At 43.7% G+C, this 23,055-nt stretch overlaps 2 protein-coding genes across 8 annotated transcripts in view; one reads left to right on the plus strand and one right to left on the minus strand.

Annotated features, from left to right (window-relative positions):
- The window catches only part of ABCC4 (ATP binding cassette subfamily C member 4), a 370,199-nt gene that overhangs the window by 333,261 nt on the left and 13,883 nt on the right, over positions 1 to 23,055 (minus strand). The gene's annotated exons all lie outside the window — the stretch shown is intronic.
- The window catches only part of CLDN10 (claudin 10), a 112,358-nt gene continuing 94,595 nt past the window's right edge, over positions 5,293 to 23,055 (plus strand). The window contains exon 1 of one of the 7 annotated variants that reach the window (XM_053217181.1): positions 5,293 to 5,807. In XM_053217181.1, the coding sequence (XP_053073156.1) occupies positions 5,594 to 5,807 (214 nt within the window). In that variant the 5' untranslated portion in view covers positions 5,293 to 5,593. The other 6 variants (XM_053217175.1, XM_053217173.1, XM_053217208.1 and 3 more) reach the window with 6 other exon arrangements.

The following is a 23,055-nucleotide window of genomic DNA, read 5'->3' on the forward strand; positions in this document are numbered from 1 at the left end:
CTGCCTGTCCCCTGTTCCTGCTCTGTCTCTTTTTCTCTCTCTAAAATAAACATTTAAAAATTTTTTAAAAATTAATTAAATATCTGTACTCACAGGACACCTGGATGGCTCAGTCAGTTAAGCTTTTGACTCTTGATTTTAGCTCAGGTCATGATCTCCTGGTTTGTGGGTTTGAGCCCTGCGTTGAGCTCTGCACTGACAGCATGGAGCCTGCTTGGGATTCTCTCTCTGCCTCTCCCTCTCTCTCAAAAATAAATAAACATTAAAAAAAATAGTCCTGGGTTGATAGCTCACCTAAAAAACAGGCAGAAGCAAATATAAATTCTATCTGGGAGAACAAATGTCCAACTCAGGCCTCAAAACATTTTCATGAGAAAGTTGCCAGGAACACGAGCTTACAATCCCAAATCACAAAGTACATGTGTTTTTTGTTTGTTTTGTTTAAAGAAAGCATCTTTCATAGGTTTATTGGTCCATTACTTTACGTTAATTGACATAAAGAAAACTTTTAAATTTATGAGCAAATAGTTTACCAAGCAGTATAAATTCTTTTGTTTACCTTAAAATATAATACTAATTTCATAGTAAACAATGCACAGAATTTTTAAAAAAAAATTTTTTTTAACGTTTATTTACTTTTGAGACAGAGAGAGACAGAGCATGAATGGGGGAGGGGCAGAGAGAGAGGGAGACACAGAACTGGAAGCAGGCAACAGGCTCTGAGCCATCAGCCCAGAGCCCGACGCGGGGCTCGAACTCACGGTCCATGAGATCGTGACCTGAGCTGAAGTCGGACGCTCAACCGACTGAGCCACCCAGGCGCCCCACACAGAATTTTTTTTATACCCAGATATATGACAAAGCACATGTTTTAGCAAACCACTATGAGAGGGTCAGTAAAAAAAAAAAAAAAATCAATCCAACTGGCAAAAACTACAGATATGAGAGTAATGAGATATAGAATATAAATTAAGTATCTTTAATACTTAAAAAACAAAATAGGGCACTTGAATTATGACTAAAGAACAAGAGATTAGAAAACAAGAAATAGGAAGATACAGAAAAGGATAAAACAGAAACTCTAGACATTTTTTTTTAAGTATAGTATTAGAAATTAGAACCTCTAGATGGATACTAGCAGATTACACACAGCTGAAGAGAAAATTAATAAATTAGTACATATATCTTTTAAAAACCTAGTATATAGCATGGAGAGATAAAGTGGTTAAAAATATTAGAAAGAAGTTAAGAAATAGGACAAACAGAACAAAAAAATAGATCTTATCAGAGTTCTAGAAGGAGATAAAGAAAGAATAGGGAAGAGGTAACATCTCTAGAGGGAAGGGACTAAGAGTTTTCCAGAATTGATGACAGATATGAATGATTAGATTCAAGAAGTTCAGTAAATCCCAAAGGAGATTACCAAAAATAATCCATACTTAGAAAGTCAAATCGAAACTACCAAAACCAAAGAGAATCTTAAAATCAGTCAAACACAAAGCATGGACTAATCTATAAAGAAATGACAAATCTAGTTCTTGATTTCTCTACAACACTGGAAGTCAGATGGAAGTGGAATTATATCTTCAAAGTCATGAGTGGAAACAATTGTCAATTTATAACCGTATACCCCCCAAAAAATTATCTACCAAAGGCAAGCACAGAAGAAATATATTATTATCTGGCAAACAAAAACTAAGAGAGGTAACTACCAACAGTCCCTCACTAAAGAAACTTCGCAAGGATAGACCTTAGGAAGAAGAAAAATAATAAACTCACAAGGAAGGTTTGAGAGGCAAAATGGAATAGTGAGCCAAAAAAGAAAAATGACAGTATGTAGTAATAATGGCAAGTGCGGGCTAACATCTGGGGAGATAAAACTCTAATTCATGGGACTAAAAAAATCAAATGACATAGAAATAAAGTAATAACATAGGCCAGAAGAGGAGTTATATTAATGTTAAAACATCTTAAGGTCCTTATATTATTCATAAGGAGAATAAAGACAATGATCGATTTTATTTATTAAGTTAAATATGCATTAAAATTTCTAGAGTAACTATTAAACAACACAAATAATGTGCAAATTCTAATTTAATAAGTGGAAAGATTGAAATGTGGAAAAAAACTTAAAAAAATGCAAGAAAGAAGAAAAACGAAATGTTCAAAACATTTGAATAAGGGTTTGAACCAAGCACGTCTGCTTACGTGTGGATTTTTTTGATAAATAGAGTCCAGTATTGTAAATGTATTTTCTCTTCCTCATGATTTTACTAATAACATTTTCTTTTCTCTAGCTTACTTTATTATAAGAATACAGAACATGATACATATAGTATATAAAATATGTATTAATCGACTGTTTATGAGTAAGGCTTCTGGTCAACAGTAGGTAAGTTTTGGGGCATCAAAATTTGTATGTGGATTTTTGACTGCGTGGGGGTTGGTACCCCTAACACTGTATATACAAGAAGGAAATCGGATAAAATATGTTAGACAAAAAGATGCTAGAATGAGTCTTAAGTTTAAGAACAAATCTAGGGGCGCCTGGGTGGCTCAGTTGGTTGAGCGTCTGATTTCGGCTCAGGTCGTGATCTCACGGTTTGTGAGTTTGAGCCCCATGTCGGGCTCTGTGCTGACAGCTTGGAACCTGGAGCTTGCTTTGGATTCTGTGTCTCCTCCTCTCTCTGCCCCTCCCCTGCTCATGCTCTGTCTCTCTGTCTCTCAATAATAAATAAATGTTAAAAAAAAATAAAAAAAAAAAAGAATAAATCTAGCATGGGGCACCTGGCTGGTTCAATTAATGGAGCATGTGGCTCTTGATCTCAGGGTTGTAGGTTTGAGCTCCATGTTAGGTGTAGAGATTACTTAAAAATAAAATCTTGGGGCGCCTGGGTGGCTCAGGTGGTTAAGCGTCTGACTTCGGCTCAGGTCATGATCTCTTACTTCATGGTTTCGCGCCCTGCATCAGGCTCTGTGCTGACAGCTTGGAGCCTGGAGCCTGCTTCAGATTCTGTGTCTCCCTCTCTCTCTGCCCCTCCCGTGCTTGTGCTCTCTCTCTCTCAAAAATAAACATTTAAAAAAGAAAGAAAGAAAATCTTAAAAGAAATAAATCAGGCAAAAAATGTAACAAGATTTAATTAAAATATTCAATTTTACTGAAAGACATTAAAGAAGGGTTAAATGAAGAGATATACAATACTCATTGGCAGGAACGCTCAACTTTATAAAGTTATTTACTTTCCTCCAATAAACACCCCAGTAGGTATGTATATATGTATAACTTCATAAGTCTATTCTAAAATATGTAAGGAACAGCAAAGAGCTAAAAAAAAGTCTCAGATACTCTTGATAACAAGAGCAAAAAATAAGAGACATCAACGAGATCTCAAGAAATATTTATAAATTAGAGTAATTAAGAGAGTATTATATGGGTGCAGGAACAGACAAGCAGATAAATGTAACAGATTACAGAGTCCATAAACAGACCATGTAAATATTTACATCCGATATGACAGAAGTGACATTGCAAATCAATAGGGAAACCAGAGGCCATTTAGTAGGGACAGAAAAATTCGGTTTCCATGTTGAAAAATGAAATAGATCCCAAATCATAAAACAGAAAAATAAATTCCAGTTTAAGCTTATTTACTTATTTTGAGAGAGATAGAGACAGCTCAAGTGGGGGGGGGAGGAGGAGGAGGAGGGAGAGAGAGAGAGAGAGAGAGAGAGGGAGGGAGAGAGAGAGGGAGAGAGAGACTGAATTCCAAGCAGGCAGCACAGAGCCCCACATGGGGCTTGAACTCACAAAACTGTGAGATCATTACCTGAGCTGAAACCAGTAGCAGGAACTCAACTGACTGAGCTACCCAGGTGCCCCATTTTTTTAAGTAGGTTTCATGTCCAGCACAGAGCCCAACGAGGGGCTCGAATTCACAACCCTGAGAGTAAGACCTGAGCTGAGATCAAGAGTCAGATACTTAGTCAACTGAGCCACCCAGCTGCCCTGAAAAATCAGTTCTAGATGATTAAAGAACTTAAATGTAAAAGCTAAAACTTTGAAATAGGATTAAAAGGTAACGTATTTACTATCTCTGAGGGAGATTTCTTTTTTTTTTTTTAATATTTTTTTAAAGTTTTTAAAAAATTTATTTTGAGAGAGAGTTGTGAACTGGACAGGGGCAGAGAGAGGGACAGAGGGAGACTCCCAAGCAGGCTCGGAGTGTCAGCACAGAGCCTGATGGGGGGCTTGAGCTCACGGAGAGTCGGAAGCTTAACCAACTGAGACACCCAGATGCCCCTGAGGGAGACTTCTTAACCAAGATCTCAAAGCACAAATCATTTAGTAAAAGCTCGGTAAATTTAAGCATGCTAAAATCAAGAGTCTTTATCAAATACCTGAATAAAGACAAACCACAAACTGGGAGAAGATATTTACAATGTAAATAATCAACAAATGATTGTTATCCAGGATGTATATAGAACTAAAAATAAATTATAACAAGTCAAGCAACTCAACGGATAAAATGAGCAAAAGCTACAAATGTCTGTAGACAAAAACACAATGAACCAATAAATATGTGAAAATGTGCTCAGCTTCATTAGTAATCAGGAAATACAAATTAGTCATCATAATGGGGGAGCTTTACACTCACCAGAGTGGCCAAGCCCCCACTCCCTCCCCCCAAAAAAACAAACAAAACCCAGCAATTCTGAAACACCCCAATGCCACATGTCATGAAGTGAGCCAATGAGGATTCACCCACTGGTTGTAGGATGGTAAACAACTAGAACTACTCAGTACAGCAACTTAGTATTGTCAATAAGGTTGAAGATTAGTTCCTACTTATTTCCTGCTTCCTAGCAGTTCTGTTTCTAAGATTACCCTGGAGAAGCTCTTGCAGCAGGTGCACAAAAAGAAATGCATGAGAATATTTACAGCTGTTCCCACTGTTATTGAGGGGGAGGGGGTGGGGGTGAGGAAGAAACAACACAAATGTTCATCTCCAGGAACATGGATAAATAAATTGTAGTATATTCACTTAATGAAGTACTATATTTCCATCAAGTACATTCTTGAACATAGATGAATCTCACGAACATAACGTTGTGTGAAAAAGTAAGTTACCGAAGAATACCTGCCATATGATTCCATTTCTATAAAGATTCAGAAGCATGCGAGACTAAAGCAATTGGTCAAATAAGCCTTAACTGTTACTGTATAATTTGTACTTTGTAATATCTGCTCGGTGCATGGTTCGTTAAGCTTCAGGCTAACAGAAAATTAAGCATTAACTATGGTGCCAGGAAAAAAATATCTGCGAAATCAAAACCTTTAAAATCCATCTAAAATTTTTTAGTAAATCTCCGTGTAGGAAATTAGAAAGATCATCTCAAGCTATCTTTAAAATGCCATCGGTGAACCAGACTCTATCCTGAATTCCGGTCCTTCAGCAGGCCATCCGAGCATGAAATGCTGTTCCCTACCCGCGTTAACCTGCCATAACACCTGTCCGAGCGCTAGTCACCCGCTGCATGCCTAGCCCACCAAAGCGTTCTGTCTGGACTGTGTCACTGGAGAAGACAGAGCGACATGTCCAGGGCGCAGATCTCAGCTCTGGTGTTTGGCGTCGGAGGGTTTGGAGCTCTTGTCGCGGCCACCGCGTCCAATGAATGGAAAGTGACCACCCGAGCATCATCGGTGATAACCGCCACTTGGGTTTACCAGGGTCTGTGGATGAACTGCGCAGGTAACGCGTTGGGTTCTTTCCATTGCCGACCACACTTTACTATCTTCAAAGTAGAAGGTAAATATAATGGCTTTGCTCGGGGTGGAAGTAAAATGTCGCTTTTCCCCTCACTGTGCCGAAGCAGCTGCATACAGTTGGCTGTTAACTCTGTAAAGACTGAGTGCTCGTGAAAGTGTCAAGGATTACCTAGGATGGGGCGCCGGGCTGGCTCAGTGGGTGGAGCATGTGATTCTTGACCTTGGGGTTGTGGGGTCCAGCCCCATGTTGGCTGCTGCGATTACTTAAAAATAAAATCCTAAAAAAAAAATTGCCTAGGAAGGATGAGGTATATGAACGTGGGCTGAAAGAATTAAATCATGTATTTTATATGACAAAGGGAGGTTAATAATCTCATGAATCTTTTACAAATACCCAGTGCAAATGATAGACTCCAAGGGACAGGGCAGAAATGACTATTTTATTTATTTTAATTTTTATTTTGTTTTGAGAGAGACAAAGACAGCACAGTTCGGGGGAGGGGCAGGGAGACAGGGAGACAGAGAATCTCAAGCAGGCTCCACCCTGCCAGCGCAGAGCCTGACTTGGGGCTCGAACTCTCGAAATCGTGAGACCATGACCTCGGCCGAAACAAGAGTCGGACACTTAACCCAATGAGCCATCCAGTGATTTAAAGTGGATCCCCAAAAGTGATTTAAAAGCTAGTTTCAATTTGCCTCACATCATGGAGGAATCTTTTCCAGACAGGTGTGTATACATACATTATACATCTATAGACACACATATATACATGCACACATGCTGTCAGTAATTCATAGGTTATTCCTAATTCCTATACTTCCCCAGGCCATCTGAGTATGAAGTACATGCACACACGTATATATGTATACTCCTGTACATATTCAAGGGGGTAAAAGCGTAGGACAAGGAGGACAGTGCTGAGTGAAAAAAGAATTTTGTTTACAGAGGGGTTTCTATTTTTTTTAAATCATATTTAATGATAAAATAGCAGAGCAAGAAGAATTTAAAAAGTAGTTACGTGAAAGAAAATGCCCATGAACTGCCTTTTTGTTGCTTGGTTTTACTTTTTTTAAACATGCAAGCAAGCTTTCATCGTTATGCATGTTAGAAACTCTACTACAAGTATCTGTATCTTAGGGACATTTTTTTCTTGGAAGGCATTTCCATACCTCGGGATACCTCCGGGGAGATAACTACCTGCTCTTATGTCATCACAAGAATCACTATCTGCCTTGTGATTTGATGCCTTTACAAATCTGCCATAAGTTGTGGGTTTATTATGTTAAAAAATTGCCCCTGGTATTTAAAATTTTTTTTTAATGTTTTTATTTACTTTTTTGAGACACAGAGAGACATAGCATGAGCAGGGGAGGGGCAGAGAGAGAGGGAGACACAGAATCTGAAGCAGGCTCCAGGCTCTGAGCTATTAGCACAGAGCCTGACGCGGGGCTCGAATTCATGGAGTGTGAGATCATGACCTGAGCCGAAGTCAGACGCTCAACGAACTGAGCCACCCAGGCACCCCACCCCTGGTATTTTTTAAAATGTAGTCTTTCCACAACTAAATGGCAAAACTGTACCTTGGCCTCAGTAAAGAAAATAAAATTTTAACTAGGAAGTTACTAAAGCATAATATTTTATGGGATTTTGTGTCAAGTACCCCCGTCATTAGTGCACAGTGTGTGCCAAAGGATAAAGACAGAATACTTAGTTAAATCCAGGAGACTTCTAATGACAAGGGAAATATTCAAGCTCGGATAGCCCACGTAGGCCCTCAAATAATGAACTTTCTCAAGCACCCATTTGAAGAATCAATGGTATATTTCTTTTCAGTCCCAACTTACAAACTTACTTTGAGATACTTCAGAATCGTTCCCTCTCCTATGGAAGGCTTTGTTAGGAACAAGGGGGAAACTGTAAAAGAGAGGAAGAGTGTGGTGGAGACCATTAGCGTCATTCTGCACATCTCTGTGGTTCTTCCTTCTCTATGGCCCCCTTTGGCCCACTGCCATCTTGGGCAGCAAGCAGACGAGATATTGCGTGGGTAAGTGTATTTCTTTGTTCTTTCTTGGGTTCTTTTTTAAAATTTATTATTTTTGTATTTTATTTATTTTGGGGGGGTTCATTGTTTTTGAAGGAAAAAAACTTTCTTAGAGAGAGAGAGAGAGAGCAAGTGGTGGAGAGGGGCAGAGGAAGAGAGAGAAAGAATTTCAAAGTAGGCTCCATGCCCAGTGCAGATGAGATCATGACCTGAGCCAAAATCAAGAGTCAGGTACTTAACTGACTGTGCCTCCCAGACACCTCAGGATTTTTTAAAAAAGATTTAATTTTTATGTAATCTCTACACCCAACATGGGGCTCGAACCCACAACCCTGAGATCAAGAGTCATATGCTCTATTGATTGAGCCAGCCAGGCACCCCTAGTGGATTCATCTTTTTAAAAAAATATTTTGTCTTATTATCCCTCATTCTATATTCGTTAACAAAACCCAGTTATTTTGAAAAATTAACATTTAACCTTAGTTCCAAAGTGGGCTAAAGAATCATGGTAGATTTCTGTGTGACTTCAATAGCTACTTCTCCAAATGCATCTTAGAAAACATGGAGTGAGAAGTTATAGTTACTATGTAGTTCATGGTGGTCTAAATAATCTCCCCCCCTACTTAAAATTTTATCACCCTGGGGCACCTGGGTGGCTTAGTGGGTTAAGCATCTGACTTCAGTTCAGGTCATGATCTTGCGGTTCATGGGTTCGAACCCTGCATCAGGCTCTGTGCTGACAGCTCAGAGCCTGGATCCTGCTTCGGATTCTGTGTCTCCCCCACTCTCTGCTCCTCCCCTGCTTGCACTCTGTCTCTCTCTCAAAAATAAGCATAAAACAATTTTTAAATTTTGTCCCCCTGATTTTGCTTTTTATATTAAAGATAATGTATTCTAGATCTGCTGTGTACCCTGCACATGAGAGGTATTTTGAAAAATCTGGTCCACTGACAGTGCTTTGATTAGAACATGTAAAATTAATTTAACATTCTCTCTCCCCTTTCTTCCTCCTGAATAAAAATCTTTATAAAATAAACAAGTTGCTACAGAAATCTATTTTCAAAGTCAGGAACACTGATTCATGTTTCCAAAGGAAATGGGGACTCACATTTGGATTTCCTTATTCACATGGAATCATTGCTGACGATACTGGTTGCTTTTCCTTTGCTCCTCTTTGAAAACACAACAACAGGGGTGTCGGGAAAGCCTCTCTGCCAGTAGGCTCTCGGACATCCCAGTAATTCCAAATTGAGACAAGAACTCAGAAGCCAATGAGGAATGAAAATGAGTATATCACATTTTAAAATAACAAACTATTGAAGCCCTGCTGTGTCAATTTGAGACAAATCTGCTTAGACTTAGGTCAGATTAAGCCTCCCTTGAGAAAGAAAAAGAAAAAAACTTTCTGAGCTGCCAGAGTTTCTGTTTGTTTACTTTTTGCCTTGCTGGTTACATAACTTCATTGCCAGAGTCGTACCTTGTTGTTGCTAACACTCTCCGCTGTCTCAAGAGCTGCAGGTTTTCAGGGACCCATTCAGAGGACTAGTGACTACAGCCTTTAGAGACTTGATGTGAGCCAGCACCCTCTCTGGACAGGGAGCATTTACAGTATTGAGAAAAATAGAGGCCCTCTTCAACTGCAGTTCTGTGGGGTGGATTTCAGAAACACACCCTACGGATCCTTGTAATTCAGTCGTCATCACAGCCTGGGAGCTCCTTGACTCAATCCCCAAAGCACGTCACTTTCTTTGGGGGCAATATCCACCACAGGCTATGTCTCTTGTTCCGTCATGTTTTGATTTTCTCTCCTGTCACCGTTAATAAGGATATTTTAACTGTGAAAACAGGGCATCGCTCATAGGGAGGGAAGCGGTCCTTTCTGACGGGGAAGGCTGGGTCCAGAGAGCACTGGTAAGGGGAGGGACTGAAGCTGCCTGGTGGGGGTTACCTCGAAGACTAGACTGTTAGGCTCTCCTTATGCTCCTGGCACACACTGGGCTCTGGACAGATATTTGCAACATGGCTGAATGAACAAAATTATGAATGAGATAGATGGTTCCTGATGAGGGCAAAATTGTACTCCTGGAGGAAGGCCAGAGTGTCGTGAATTGAGTGATTGAGGACATGTACTCAGGCAACAATAAGGAAGATCACTGAATTGCAATTCAGCAGACCAAACTTCAAATTCTCTTTTATTAACCAGTCGCCAGACCTTGACTTTGCAAATGAATCTGTCTCATTCATAAATTTCTTTTCTGTAAATTGAGAGAGCTGGACTCCAACAGTCCCTTGAAGTATCCTTCAACCTGAAGTTCAATTCCAGGGCTTTGTGATGCTTCACCACGTTGCACTTCACCGAAGAATTACAGCTATAAAAGGCTCCTGGAACATAACTGCTCCAGAGATTAGCCCTTCTTTTTCTCCCCTTATCTATTATCTTAGCTGGTTTCCTGTGTTCCTGACTGTTTAGAATCTTATCTGCATCTGGGTGGAGATAGGTTTCATGACCTTAAATGACCTTATGAGTAACAAGCAAAGTAAAGGTGCCAGGATTTCACTGGAATGAAACCAAACACTATTCTGGACGCTGGCCGTCAAGTGATGCTGGCTGCCTACAGGAGTACGAAGCTTCTTTCTCTCCTCACTTTCTGCTGCCTCCGTCTCTCTCTCTCCCCCCTTACCAGCCATGCCATAAGAATGGGGGCAAAGGAATGGCATTTGCTAGAGAAAAGGAGTTTTCTGTGGGTGTTTATTCACTATATGGGGAACAGCGGGGAGCCATCTGACGTCATAAAGATTTCTTGCTCGCTGAAATGTGTGTCTTAGTCTATGATTAAATAACAGTAAGTAAATCTAGAGGCATCTGGGTGGCTCAGTCAGTTAAGCCTCTAACTTCAGCTCAGGTCATGATCTCACGGTTTGTGAGTTCGAGCCCCAAGTTGGGCACTGTGCTGACAGCAGAAAGCCTGCTTGGGATTCTCTCTCTCTCTCTCTCTCTCTCTCTCTCCCATCTCCCTCTCAAAATACGTAAATTAATGTAATTTTTAAAATATTTATTTGTTTTGAGAGAGAGCACGTGCGTGAGTGCGCTCCCGCCCATAAGTAGGGGAGGGGGCAGAGAGATAGAGAGGGAGTCAGAGGATCCAAGGCAGGCTCCACACTGACAGCAGAGAGCTGGATGCAGGGCTTGAACTCACAAACTGAGAGATCATGATATGAGCTGAAGTCAGACGCTTAACCAACTCAGCCACCTGGGCGCCCCAAATAAATAAACTTTAAAAAAAATAAAAAAGAAGAAGAAGAAGAAAAACTCCAAGTTTTGTCTTAGGCTTATTTTGGGGGTGAAAACTGCCAAAGAAACATTCGACATGCTTTTGTCCCGACAAAAAATGGCATAATTTTTTATGTGTGCTGCCCCAAGGTAGGTGAATTGTATTCTCACCGCAGAATCTGGACAGGATGAGCCACCATAAAATTGTCTCTATGTCGAGAGAATGCCATGCATGGGGCTGACACGTGCCCGTGTCGTGGTGAAGGTGGCACTGGAGCTAAAGCAGCCACGGTTGGACTTGGAATTCTGCATCTGGGTGCTGCGTGCTCCTTCCCGGAAGCCCCAGAGATTGTCAGGATGGCTTGTCTCCATTACCAGTCTCTTGGAGGCCAGGCCCCTACGTTATTTATCCTGGTATCCTCGGTACCCACCACGGTGGCTGGCTCCTAGCAGGCACTCACTAAAGTTTTGTGGACCAAACAAATGGAAGAAGAAATTGTTCATGGAGCTAAATTGTAACATTTAATAGATGGAGAGGGCATCTCCTGTCACCAAGCTCTGGCCAAGGGAGAAGGCCCCAGGGAAGTGCTTAAAAGGAGAAGAGCCATGAGCGTTTTTTATGACGAGACGCAAGACGCATTTTTCGAGACACATAATGATTTAGAGCCTCGCTTCGTAACGTATGGTCCTCAGACCGGCAGCATCTGTATCGCTTGGGAGTTTGCTAGAAATTCAGAATCTCAGGCTCTACCACAGACCTACTGAATCAAAATCTGCATTTTAACAACATCTCCGGGTGTCTCCTATGCACATTAAAAGTTTGAGAAATCCTGTTTAGAGCTTGGTCCTGGAGTCTAATGGACTTGCCACTTACTAAGGGTCTGAATCTCTCTGTGCTTCAGTTTTCTTACCTGTTAGATGGTGTGTAAACAAGATAACATAGGCAAAGTGCCTTATACGATGCCAGACGGAGACACTCACCATGGAGGGGAGCGCTCGTTACTGTGACCAGGTCTTTCAGTGCTGTGAAGCTCACATCTCAACTGTTGGGAGGTGACCGTTACTTCTGTTCCATCAACTTGCTTCTGGCCAGACCACAGTAGCTGCTTCCTGGAATCCAAAGCCTAACAGAAGGATGCCTCTCATCCCTGTGTCACATTTATAATCATGCAAAGGTTACAGCACTCATCAGAGTCACACCGTTTATGCTTGGGATTCGCTAGGCCTCATAAGGTCAGACCATGCTGTATTGGGAAGTCAGGTTCTGACCACAGATGTGAGCCTGTTTGTCACGGCAGTCATGTGCCACATCTGTCCGAAATGGGAAGAAAAGATCTGCTTCGTGCTCCATTTAGGGAAGCAGTGCTGTGTTCACACGTTGGGCAGCCAAGAAAGGACAAAGCTTTGCTCAGGTGTTGCTAGCCCGGAGGACTGGGAAAAACTTTGTGACGGTATAATACATTGATTTGAGTCATATTCACATTTCACAAAGCGCTTTCACAGACATGATTACTTTTATCCAAAAGATAGTATTCCATGGCCCCCATTTTATGGGCAAGATAACTGAGGCTCACAGGGGAGCATATTTATAACTTTGCATGGTCATCCACAGATTTTGAGGGGAAACGTTCCACATTTGGTACTAGCCCCCAAACTTGTGTTTAAGTCCCAGTTCTGCCACTAATTTTTTGTGTGACCTTGTGTAAGTCATTTAAATTCACTTTGTTTCCCCCCTCCTTTTTTTTTTTAAAGTTTATTTATTTATTGAGAGAGAGAGACAGAGTGAGCACAGGTAGGGGAGGGACAGAGAGAAAGGGAGAAAGAAACCCAGGTAGGCTCCACGCTGTCAGCACAGAGCCCCATGTGGGGCTGGATCTCACAAACCACGACCTGAACTGAAGTTGGACGCTTAACCGACGGAGCCACCCAGGCATCCCTGAAATTTGCTTTAATCAGGGATGGTAAGACACACGGACACAAAATGCTGTCGTGAAGGAAGAAGTTTTTATACTCACAGACCCCTAGAGGCAGGAGGCATGGCTCCCCGCACTGGACCAGTAGGGACGCTCCAGAGCCTGTCGGGAGGCCGGAGTGAGAGGGAAGCCTGGCCGACGCCGGCACTACGGTTTTCCCGGGAGGGAGCGGGCGGAGCAGAGGAATCGGGTTAAACAAGTTCCGGATTGGCTGGCCTGAAAGATCTCCGCGGGCTCTGGGGCGTAGGGGCCGTCCTAAATTGTCTGTACCTGGCCCCTGGGTTGATTAGGGTAGAGACAGAGGCTTGCAGTGTGAAAGCTTGAGAATTGAGGTTGTTGGGGGAGTGGGCCTTGGCTTTGTTGATTTGCATACGAAAGGTGCTCTAGATCGTGAGCCTAGGTTAGCCTCGAAGGGCAGTGTCTCCCCCAGCGATCACGTGAGGCTCTAGCCGCCAGAGCACTGAGAATGCGGTAACTAAGAACATGCAATCAATAACGTATGATAGCAGCTCCCGGGGTGTTTGCAGAGGTAGGTCAGCGAGGCCCACGCTTTCCCATTTCGCTTCTCCTTCGGGCTTCGCGTGCTTGCCTGGTTTTCGGCGCTGGTTTTCTCCTGGTAAATATTTCTTGTGGAAAGGGTTCAGGTTTATTTTTCACAGGGTTCACTGCTCTTCTCTCTGCCCACGGCCCATCTGACCACACATGCGACAAGTCAGCTCTACCGTGTCCCCTCCGCACGGATTCCGTTACTCGTTCGTTCTCTTCCTAAAAGACACAAAGGACGCTTTCGGGGCAAACGGTATGGTGGCGTTAGTAATTTCAAAACGTCCTGCTGCTGCGCACTTTTAGGTGATCCCAGGGTGCTTCGTAACTCTGTTGCTCTTAAATGAACCTGGGATAATGAAGCTGCCAGGAACCAGCTGGTTTACAACTGGGGTTTGGCCAGATTTTTGTATGTATTACGGGAAAATTGATTACCAAAGGTTGACAATTTGGCAAATTGCCGTGATGCCATATTACAACTACAAAGGAACCCGGTAAATAGTTAATTCATTTATTCACTAATAAGTGCCTTCATCAAAGCGTTCATTAGAGTCCCTGGCACACAATATAGGTCTGGGGACTCAGTGAGGAAAAGGACATAAGCTTATCCTCAGTGGAGGTGCTGACAACCGTCCAGCTGACAATTAGCTCAGAATGAGAAGTGAGATCTGATGGTAAAGTTCAGGGGGGAGGCAGACTTCCCAGAAGAACGAGTGCTTGATCCGGCTTGAAAGATGGGTAGAAGTTTGCCAAGGAGAGAGACAGGGAGTGCATTTCAGGCCATGGGACTCCTCCAGCTCTACAATTTAACAACTGCACGACTCTGGGCAAAACGCTGGACCTCTGAGCTCTCCATCTGTAAAATGGGAACCATATCCCCTCCTTCAGAGGCTGGTGATGAGGATTAAGTGAGTTAACTTGTGGAGAGCGTTTAGAACAGTGTCAGGCACAGAAAGCAAAGGCCTCAGAGCCGGAAGGAACCAAGTGCCTCAGGGAACTGTGAGCAGGAAGAGTGGCGGGGTGGGGAGGGACGTGAAAAGTCAGCCTGCAGGTATCGCAGAAGGGGAGCTTGCCAAGGGACCTTTAAGCTCCCTGAAGAAATGTAGACTTTGTCTCTCGGAGAGGCTGGAGAGCTATTGAGACATTTCAAACAGAGAATACCGGATAGGGCCTGCATTCTAGAAAGATCTTGCCGTATTTCTTATTAGAACCTGAACCAAGGGGACAGCAGTGGGAACAGGCAAGGAAGATACTTAGGGGTAGAAGTGATAAGACTTAGCAATGTGGTTGCTCATGAGGGGTGAGTCGCATTAAGGACGCCCCTGAGCACTCCTGTCTGGATATATGATGAGCAGTGACAGAGAAAGCTGCTGCAGAGCAGGTCGAAAGCTTAATGCAACCTCAGGGAGTCACATAAGAATATCGGAGTTAGGAGGGTAATAGTATTACCCCATATTTTGTAGTTCCGTTGTCTTGTGCTGGTCTTGGGCACCATATTTTAAAGGATCTGGACATAAATCACATTCATTGACTCTAGAGGACAATGAGTTGGAGGATGAGGGTTCATGAAATAAATTCACAATGGCAATGGTCTAACCTGGAAAAAAGGTGGGGGGAAGAATATGGTCGAGGAGGGGGACTGGGAAAGAGACAAGTATTACTACTGGGTAAACTTTGCTTTGGAATCAGATGTAGGGGCTCTACAAAGAAGAAACTTCTACTGGAGCTGCCCAACAATAGAATAGGTTGTCCCACAAAGAACTGGCTAGAAGGATCCAGGGGAGGCTGACGATTCTGTGCTAAAATGTTGGTAGAAATAATTCCTGCACTGGCTGGGAAGGTAGAATAGTCATTTCCAGTTTGAGATCTGAGATTCCGTGAACATGTCAAAAGAGAAAGAGATATTTAAACATCAATTTTCCTGATTTGATGTTGACTTAAATATTTTTGGACAACTGTTGGGGTCTGTGCTGGGCACTTGAGAACATAGCAATAAAAAGGCTTTGTCTTTGCCCTAGAAGGGAACATCAGTTAAAGTAGTAAATGTTCTAATATATATGTTATATTAATGTTATTATATTTGAACCAATGTATTTATATGTTAGAATTAAAATAATGAATATGTAATTCCCCATCTATATTGATATTTTACAGACTCTTAAAAAAAATTTTTTTTAATATTCATTTATTTTTGAGAGAGAGAGAGAGAAAGAGAGCAAGCGAGCATGAGCAGGGGAGGGGCACAGAGAGAGGGAGACACAGAATCCAGCAGGCTCCAGGCTCTGAGCTGTCAGCACAGAGCCCAATGCAGGGCTGGAACTCACGAACCATGAGATCATGACCTGAGCCAAAGTCAGATGCCCAACCGACTGAGCCACCCAGGCACCCCTATATTGATATTTTAAAAGGCCCTAAGCAAATCCAAGGGATGCCACCTAACCCTTGCCAGGGAAGGAATGACTCCTAAATTTAAGCATAAAGCTAAATGATGGGGACTGGAGATTTGACAGGACAAGTCTTGCCTTTTTTTTTTTTTTTTAATGTTTATTTACTTTTGTGAGAGAGAGGGAGAGAGAGTGTGCGCAAGAGGGGGAGAGGCAGAGGGAGGGAGACAGATCTGAGGCAGGCTCCACACTGACAGCAGAAAGCCCGATGTGGGGCCCTGGGGCTCGAACTCACAAACCGTGAGATCACAACCTGAAGTGAAGTCCCACACTTAACCAACTGGGCCATCCAGGACAAGTCTTACCTTTAAATTTCTTTGGCTCAATATTTTTGGTTCATATGTACCAAATATAGCTCATGTATAAAAACCAGACCAGCCATCCTCTTGGGAGACTGATTCTCTCCAGAACACAAAATGTGGACTTTTGGCAAGTGGGGCAGAGGGAATGAAGGCTATTTTCTATCTAACTACAGCCAGATGTTTTCATTTAATCCACCAGCAAACACTGAGCCAGTTTTATCTGAGGGTTTCAGCCCGCTCAATAGGATTCCTATAAATGTTCCTACCAAACTGATTCTCTGCTATATCGAGATCCTTCCTTGGCCCTGTGCCCTGGCTCCATGTGCTTACTGCTTTGCTCAGCCTCCCAGTTCCCGGAGATCAGCCGATGCCCACTCTCCCTCCTGTTTGAACCTGGACTTCAGACCCCTCGTTTCGTTCTGCCGGCTAATGTTTGGGTTCCAGGCCAGACCTGTCTTATTACTGTCCTGCACGATAATTCCAGCCTGCTTGCCCACTCAGCCCTGACCCATTGCCTTCTCTGAACTCAACTGATCTGCCTCCTGCTTCCACTCCCTCACCAGAACACGCTCTCCTGCCACCCTGTGCCTCGGGAAGAACTACCGGGGGATATCTCCAAGCTGTGAGCATTTGGGGGAAAAGGAGAAGCAGGTGGGAAAGGATGAAGCAGAAATACAAAGCCTAGGTGACAAATGGAAGTGCCAACAGTCGGCTGTGGCTTTGATAAGAGGTGGAGCCACAAAGAGGGACCAGCGGACACTATTATAGAATTATCTGGAATCCATTTGTATTATATTATTATATTATATTATTAATATTATATTAATATTATATTATATTGTATTATTATTATATATACAATATTATATATGTGTATATATAGTATATACACATATATACACTATATATGTATATATATGATATATATACAATATTATATATTATATTATATTATATTATATTATATTATATTATATTATATTATAACATGGGAAAATACCCGTGTTATCCTACTGACAACCTCTATCCCAGATTCAAGTTAGGACTGGGAACAACAGTCCTAGTTAGGACTGGGAACAAGTTTGAGCCTGAGAGAAGGTAGCGCTTTCCCCTTGAAACTTCCTATTCCAGCTGTAGCTCCAACTCTATCCTGTAGGGGGCGCCGAGGTCCTTGTGGGCCCAGTATTATGGCCTCTGCTCTGTCCCGCTCTTTCTGCTTCTGGTGCCTTCGTTAATCCTTCCTGGGAGTGGTGGGGGCGGGGTGGAGGTGGAGGTCTGCCTTTGCCCAGGGTGGTGAGCCATCCAGTTTGTGGTCCAGTTCCACTAGAATTATACAGCAGATTCATGCTAGCATGTTCGTGCCACGTGGACATGCACATGTGGACCCAGCTGGTTCTTCAGCCAACTATACAGCCGTACCACCCTCACCATGCAGACACACTTACACATTCCACACACACGCACACAGGCTCACATTCACTGTGTGGGTACCACACACACACACAGACACCAACCATTCAGGTTCCACGTCGAACCACACACAACCACCCACCAGTGCAGAACTTCACACATATCGCACACAATACCCAGAGGAGCCAAAAGACAGACTCCGAGACTGAGGTTTTCGCGAACAGTTAGAAATGTGGAACCACTGGACCGAAAGTTGAAGATCGCTGCTTGTCAGCACCAGAATAGGAAGAAATTCACACTGAAGCAGGGGTCAGCAGAGGAAACTTAGCTTCTGGCCTCATCCTCGATGCCTCTCACAGCCCTGGAGTACAGTCTCCACCACACTGTCCTCTTTGTCTACTAGATGTATTTTTAATCACCTTACCTCCTTCTGGGTCTCCTAGCTTGCTAAGTACAGGTGAAATTTGGGGCCTGGCACGTTGTGAATCCTCCATAATGATCAGTTTCCTCCCTCCCTCCTTTCTTTTCCTTTTCTTATCTTCCTTCCTTCCTTTCTTCCCACCTTCCTCCTTTCTATCTCCCTCCCTCCTCTCCTTCCTTTCAGAGTAGGGACCTTGAAACCTGACTTCCTGTTCAAATCCCAGGCCTGTCATTACTAGCTGCGTGACCTTGGTCTAGTTACTTAACCTCTTTCAGTTTCCTTATCTTTAAAATGAAGTTAATAATATTTTCCCTATTAGAAAGGTTAAATGAGTTGATATATATATGAGTTAGCCATTATTGTTGTTTGCTCCAAACCACAATTCTAGTCTTTTAAGACTGCCTTAAATCATGAAATTTGGTCATCTTTACGTTAGCTACTTTCCCAGCTTAGCATCATCTAAAAACCTGCAGCACATTCCCTGTGGTCTCTGTGGGTTTACTCCTACCCTTCCCCGCTCCTGCCCCAGAATTCCAGATAGCTGCACATATTTCTTTTCTTTCTTTCATTTATTTTTCAGAGAGACGGAGCATGAGTGGGGGAGGGGCAGAGAGAGGGAGACACAGAATCCAAAGCGGGCTCCAGGCCCTGAACTGTCAGCACAGAGCCCGACGCAGGGCTCAAACTCACGAACCAGAAGATCATCACCTGAATGGAAGTTGGAGGCTCAACCCTTGGAGCCACCCAGGCGCCCCGCCCTTGCTTCTTTCAAACTGCTGACTCCAGGCTTTCACCAAGCCTTCCCTCTTCGGAATTCCATGCTATTTTCTTTGTCTCCTCCCCACAACCCCCTCCTGACTTTCCTGCTTGTTTGGATGAAACCACCACTCAGCTGGTCACCTAGGCTAGAAACCTGGAGTCACGTAATGCCTTCCTGGGCTTCTTCAGACCCCATATCCAGTCACTTGCCTAATCCTGCAGAATCTGCCCGCCACACCCTCCTCTTCTCCCGGTTGGGAGGTTTGCCTTGTCTCTGGTTCAGCCAATTGCCTACCTGGGCTCAGTCTCCGGGTGCTCCCTGCTGAACTAGATTGGGACCAGATATTAGAAAGACAGATTTTTCAAGGCACCTGGGTGGCTCAGTCGGTTAATGTCTGACTTCTGCTCAGGTCATGATCTCACCACTGGGGGGGTTTGAGCCCCACATCAGGCTCTTGCTGACAGCTCAGAACCTGGAGTCTGCTTCAGATTCTGTGTCTCCCTCTCTCTCTGCTCCTCCCCTGCTTGCACTCTGTCTCTCTCTCTCTCAAAAATAAATAAACATAAAAAAAAAAAAAAAAGGTTTTTCTGCTCTTCTACTTGCTCTAAAATTCGCCAGGTCAAACTTGCAAAGGGAGACTTTCCCATTTAATTTTGGCCTTTATTCACTGCATTTAGGGACCGTGCCAGACCCCACTTTACATAGCGTCTCATTTAATTCCCAGAGTGACCATCTGAGGCGGGCACTACAGTCACATCTGTTCTATAGGTGAGGTAACTAGAGTTTAGGGAAGTCACATAAGTGGCTCAATTTCATGGCTAAGGTGGTGTCCCGGGCAGGATTCAAATGTCAGACTGTGACTCCTGAACCCAGTCCATTGTCCATCCACCGAGGATGCGCCGTGGATAATTCCCAGCAAAAGGAACACACCACGACGGTGCTGACTTTCTAGTCTCCATTCTGCAACCAGACTGGCCTTGTGCTTAATCTTTTTCCTAGTCTGTGCCTCTGCTCACGCCATTTGGGGCAAATTCCTTTCTTCGTCCTCCCTCACGTCTCTCTCCCTTCAACCTCTACCTTAGATTCCACCTCTCATGCAAAGGCTTTTTAATCTTCTAACCAGAAGGGACCTTTGTCTCCATCTGCCCCCCCCCCCCCGCCCTCTCCCCACCCCTCCCCCCCCCCCCCCCCATGGCATTGGGTACTTTCCTTATTGTGATTTTGTTTCTCTGGCTTGTATTGTGGTTACTTGTGTACTTGTTTTTTGCCACCACTCAATTATAAACCCTGTGAAAACAGAGGTTGAACAAAGTCTTTCTATCCCTTGCCTGGAAGAGTGCCCTGCATAAAATCCATGCTCTGAAGGTGCATGCTGAGTTAGTGAATTTTTGGTCGGGTTGAATGAATGCTTGCAAGGATAGGACCACAGGGGCTGGCCGCCATCCTCGGTGCCATCACTGAGCCTATCTGGGGGTCTACCAGGCCCGTGTCTCTGCTTCCTGTCCCAAAGCATGGTGTGCTAGAAGTTGTGAGGCATCTTAGGAACCCAGTAACCACTCTCATCAAAAGGGAGTGTCCAATTCGGTGCTTCTTGCTCTTAGGAATCATGCTGGCTCCTGACTGGACCTTCTTTCTTTACTAAGAGCAAACCATCTCTTTAATTATCTATTCTAGAATTTACCTGGGGTTTGCTACCAAGCTTACCAATGGCAATTTCTGGCATTTGGGACATTTCCGTGATCCCTACCCTTCTCCCTGATCTTGTTTTCCTTCGCTGTAAGATCACATATGGTCCTCTCATTCAGATGTTAACATTAGGAGAAATCTCAGGCACCATTCACAATGTTCTCTTTGGGCCATCGAAAACAGCCTGCATTTGAAAGGTGAACTGAGAAATCAGAATGAGATCAAAACGACTCTGATTATTCTAATTATTTGTTTTTGTTTTGTTTTTTTCCAACATTTATTTATTTTTGGGACAGAGAGAGACAGAGCATGAACGGGGGAGGGGCAGAGAGAGAGGGAGACACAGATCAGAAACAGGCTCCAGGCTCTGAGCCATCAGCCCAGAGCCTGACGCGGGGCTCGAACTCACGGACCGCGAGATCGTGACCTGGCTGAAGTCGGACGCTTAACCGACTGCGCCACCCAGGCGCCCCATGATTATTCTAATCATTTGAACAGACTCACTCTCTGAGGATTTTCTATACTGTGAGTGGTTCTGGGCTGAGTCCGCCTCTTGGTAGTTAATGGCTGGGAGATATGGATGTGGCTGTGGGTCTTGTCCATAAATCACGCAGCCACGCGTGGCCACGGTCAGCGGAAAAAAGACCTCTCCAGCTCCTCATCTGCTGGACTCTGGAGACTGGCGGGACCGCATGGCCATTTCTGTGAGGGTTCAAGTTTCTGCACGTTATGAGCAATCGGTAGAAAGTGCAGGGTAAACAGAAAGTGCCATTCACTGAAAGCGGAGCCTAAATTACAAGCCCTAACCTTCTCGAGATAGCTGGGTACTGGCTGGGTTATCTGTATTACAAAACAGGTCTGAGGATGATTGCTTTGGAAATAGTCCCGCTTTTACGTGTCTTACTTTATTTTAACTCACACGGTGGAGATGAGGAGTGAAAAATCATTTTCTAACAATAAGCTATTTCCTTCCTGGAATTTTTTTTTCTGTCAGGATTCTCTCTTAGTTACCCGGTTCCCCAACCCCACACACATCCTGCCACTCTGCTGTATTTCCTTAGCTTCGTAAAGTATTTGTGATTCTCTTTTATTGCGAACTTAATTCACAGGTCTTCTCTTCCTATTTATAAATCTTGACTCGCCCTTTAACCAGCATGTATTTATTTATTACCTTTTAACCTCTCTTACGTCTCATGACTTTTATTTTGTTTTTCCTGTATGTAAAAGTGATGCTCTCCACTGTACCAGTGTGTGGGGACCAAGGCTATCGTCATACATTTGTGCCCCAATTCAAGTGCAGTCCAGGCAGAAATCAGACTTTTTCAGGGGTCCTGCTCTCAATGTTTTGGAGCTTCCCTGGTGATGCTTGTAATCATCTCCTCATCTCCTACCTGCTGTTTTCCTATGTTTTCTATGCAGTTGTGGCTTCTAGAGAGACCCCTGCTTCCCTCTCCCCACAACACTGCTGTGCATAAGCTCCTCACACTTAGAATTCTCCTGCCATCTTTTCTCCCTCAAGGTCATATTCCCACCACTGCTGGCCTCGCATGTCCCTGTATCTACTCTGTCTCCTTCTCTCCTCCCTCCCTGTGTTAATTTCAGGTAGACTGTCCCAAGGATCCCAAGACTGGTAGCAATTTCAATTCACCTCTGGGTACATGTTTCTCACAAAATACACCCACAGCCAGGATGGTGAAGTCAGGAGATGGCTCATGTTGGGGCCACGTTGGGTCAGGACCCTGCAATCCTCTCTAACAATTTAAAGAAGCCTGATGCTGGGACCAGGTCATGGCCTTAGGCTCTTCTCCCTCTCTCCCCACCCTTTTTGGGGGTTGACTGCAGGCTGGGAAGGAAACTGTTGCCCTTTTTGCAGTCTGGCCCCATCTTGGGGGCTCAGTGATGGTAGTAGAGGGCAGTGTGTGTGTGTGTGTGTGTGTGTGTGTGTGTGTGTGTGTGTAAGGAAGATGTAGAGAGGCTGTCAGGGTCCCAGTTCCTTTCAGAAAACTTGGTCCAGTGAAAACTTGTGGATCTGAATAGACACTGATGGCAAAGAGTGCTGTCCAGCTCTGTGTGCCTGCAGTATGTGATTTTTAAATGCAAAGGGATATTTTGGGGGCAGTGTGGTACCTAATTCCATCCCCCCTTCATAATCAAGTTTGAATTTCAAGCCTGCAAGTCCAGTTAAAAAAAAAAAAGTCATTTTACAGAAATCCCTGGCTTGTTGATTTTTTTCCGCTAGTGGGACTTTCCTGCCTTCTCTACAGTTTGTTCTGTACTGCCTGGACTCTGGAGCCACAAAAGAAGTTGAATATTCCCATTTCTGGAGGCTTCGATGATTCCTGGGCTTACCCTGTCTTCATACATCTTTTTGTGGTTCTCTGAGCCTGTGTTCCACCTGGTTCCCAGGAAACAGGCCACAGGAACGGGCTCAGGCAG

The sequence above is a fragment of the Acinonyx jubatus genome, chromosome A1 (assembly GCF_027475565.1).
Source record: "Acinonyx jubatus isolate Ajub_Pintada_27869175 chromosome A1, VMU_Ajub_asm_v1.0, whole genome shotgun sequence".
Classification (NCBI taxonomy): Eukaryota; Metazoa; Chordata; class Mammalia; order Carnivora; family Felidae; genus Acinonyx; species Acinonyx jubatus.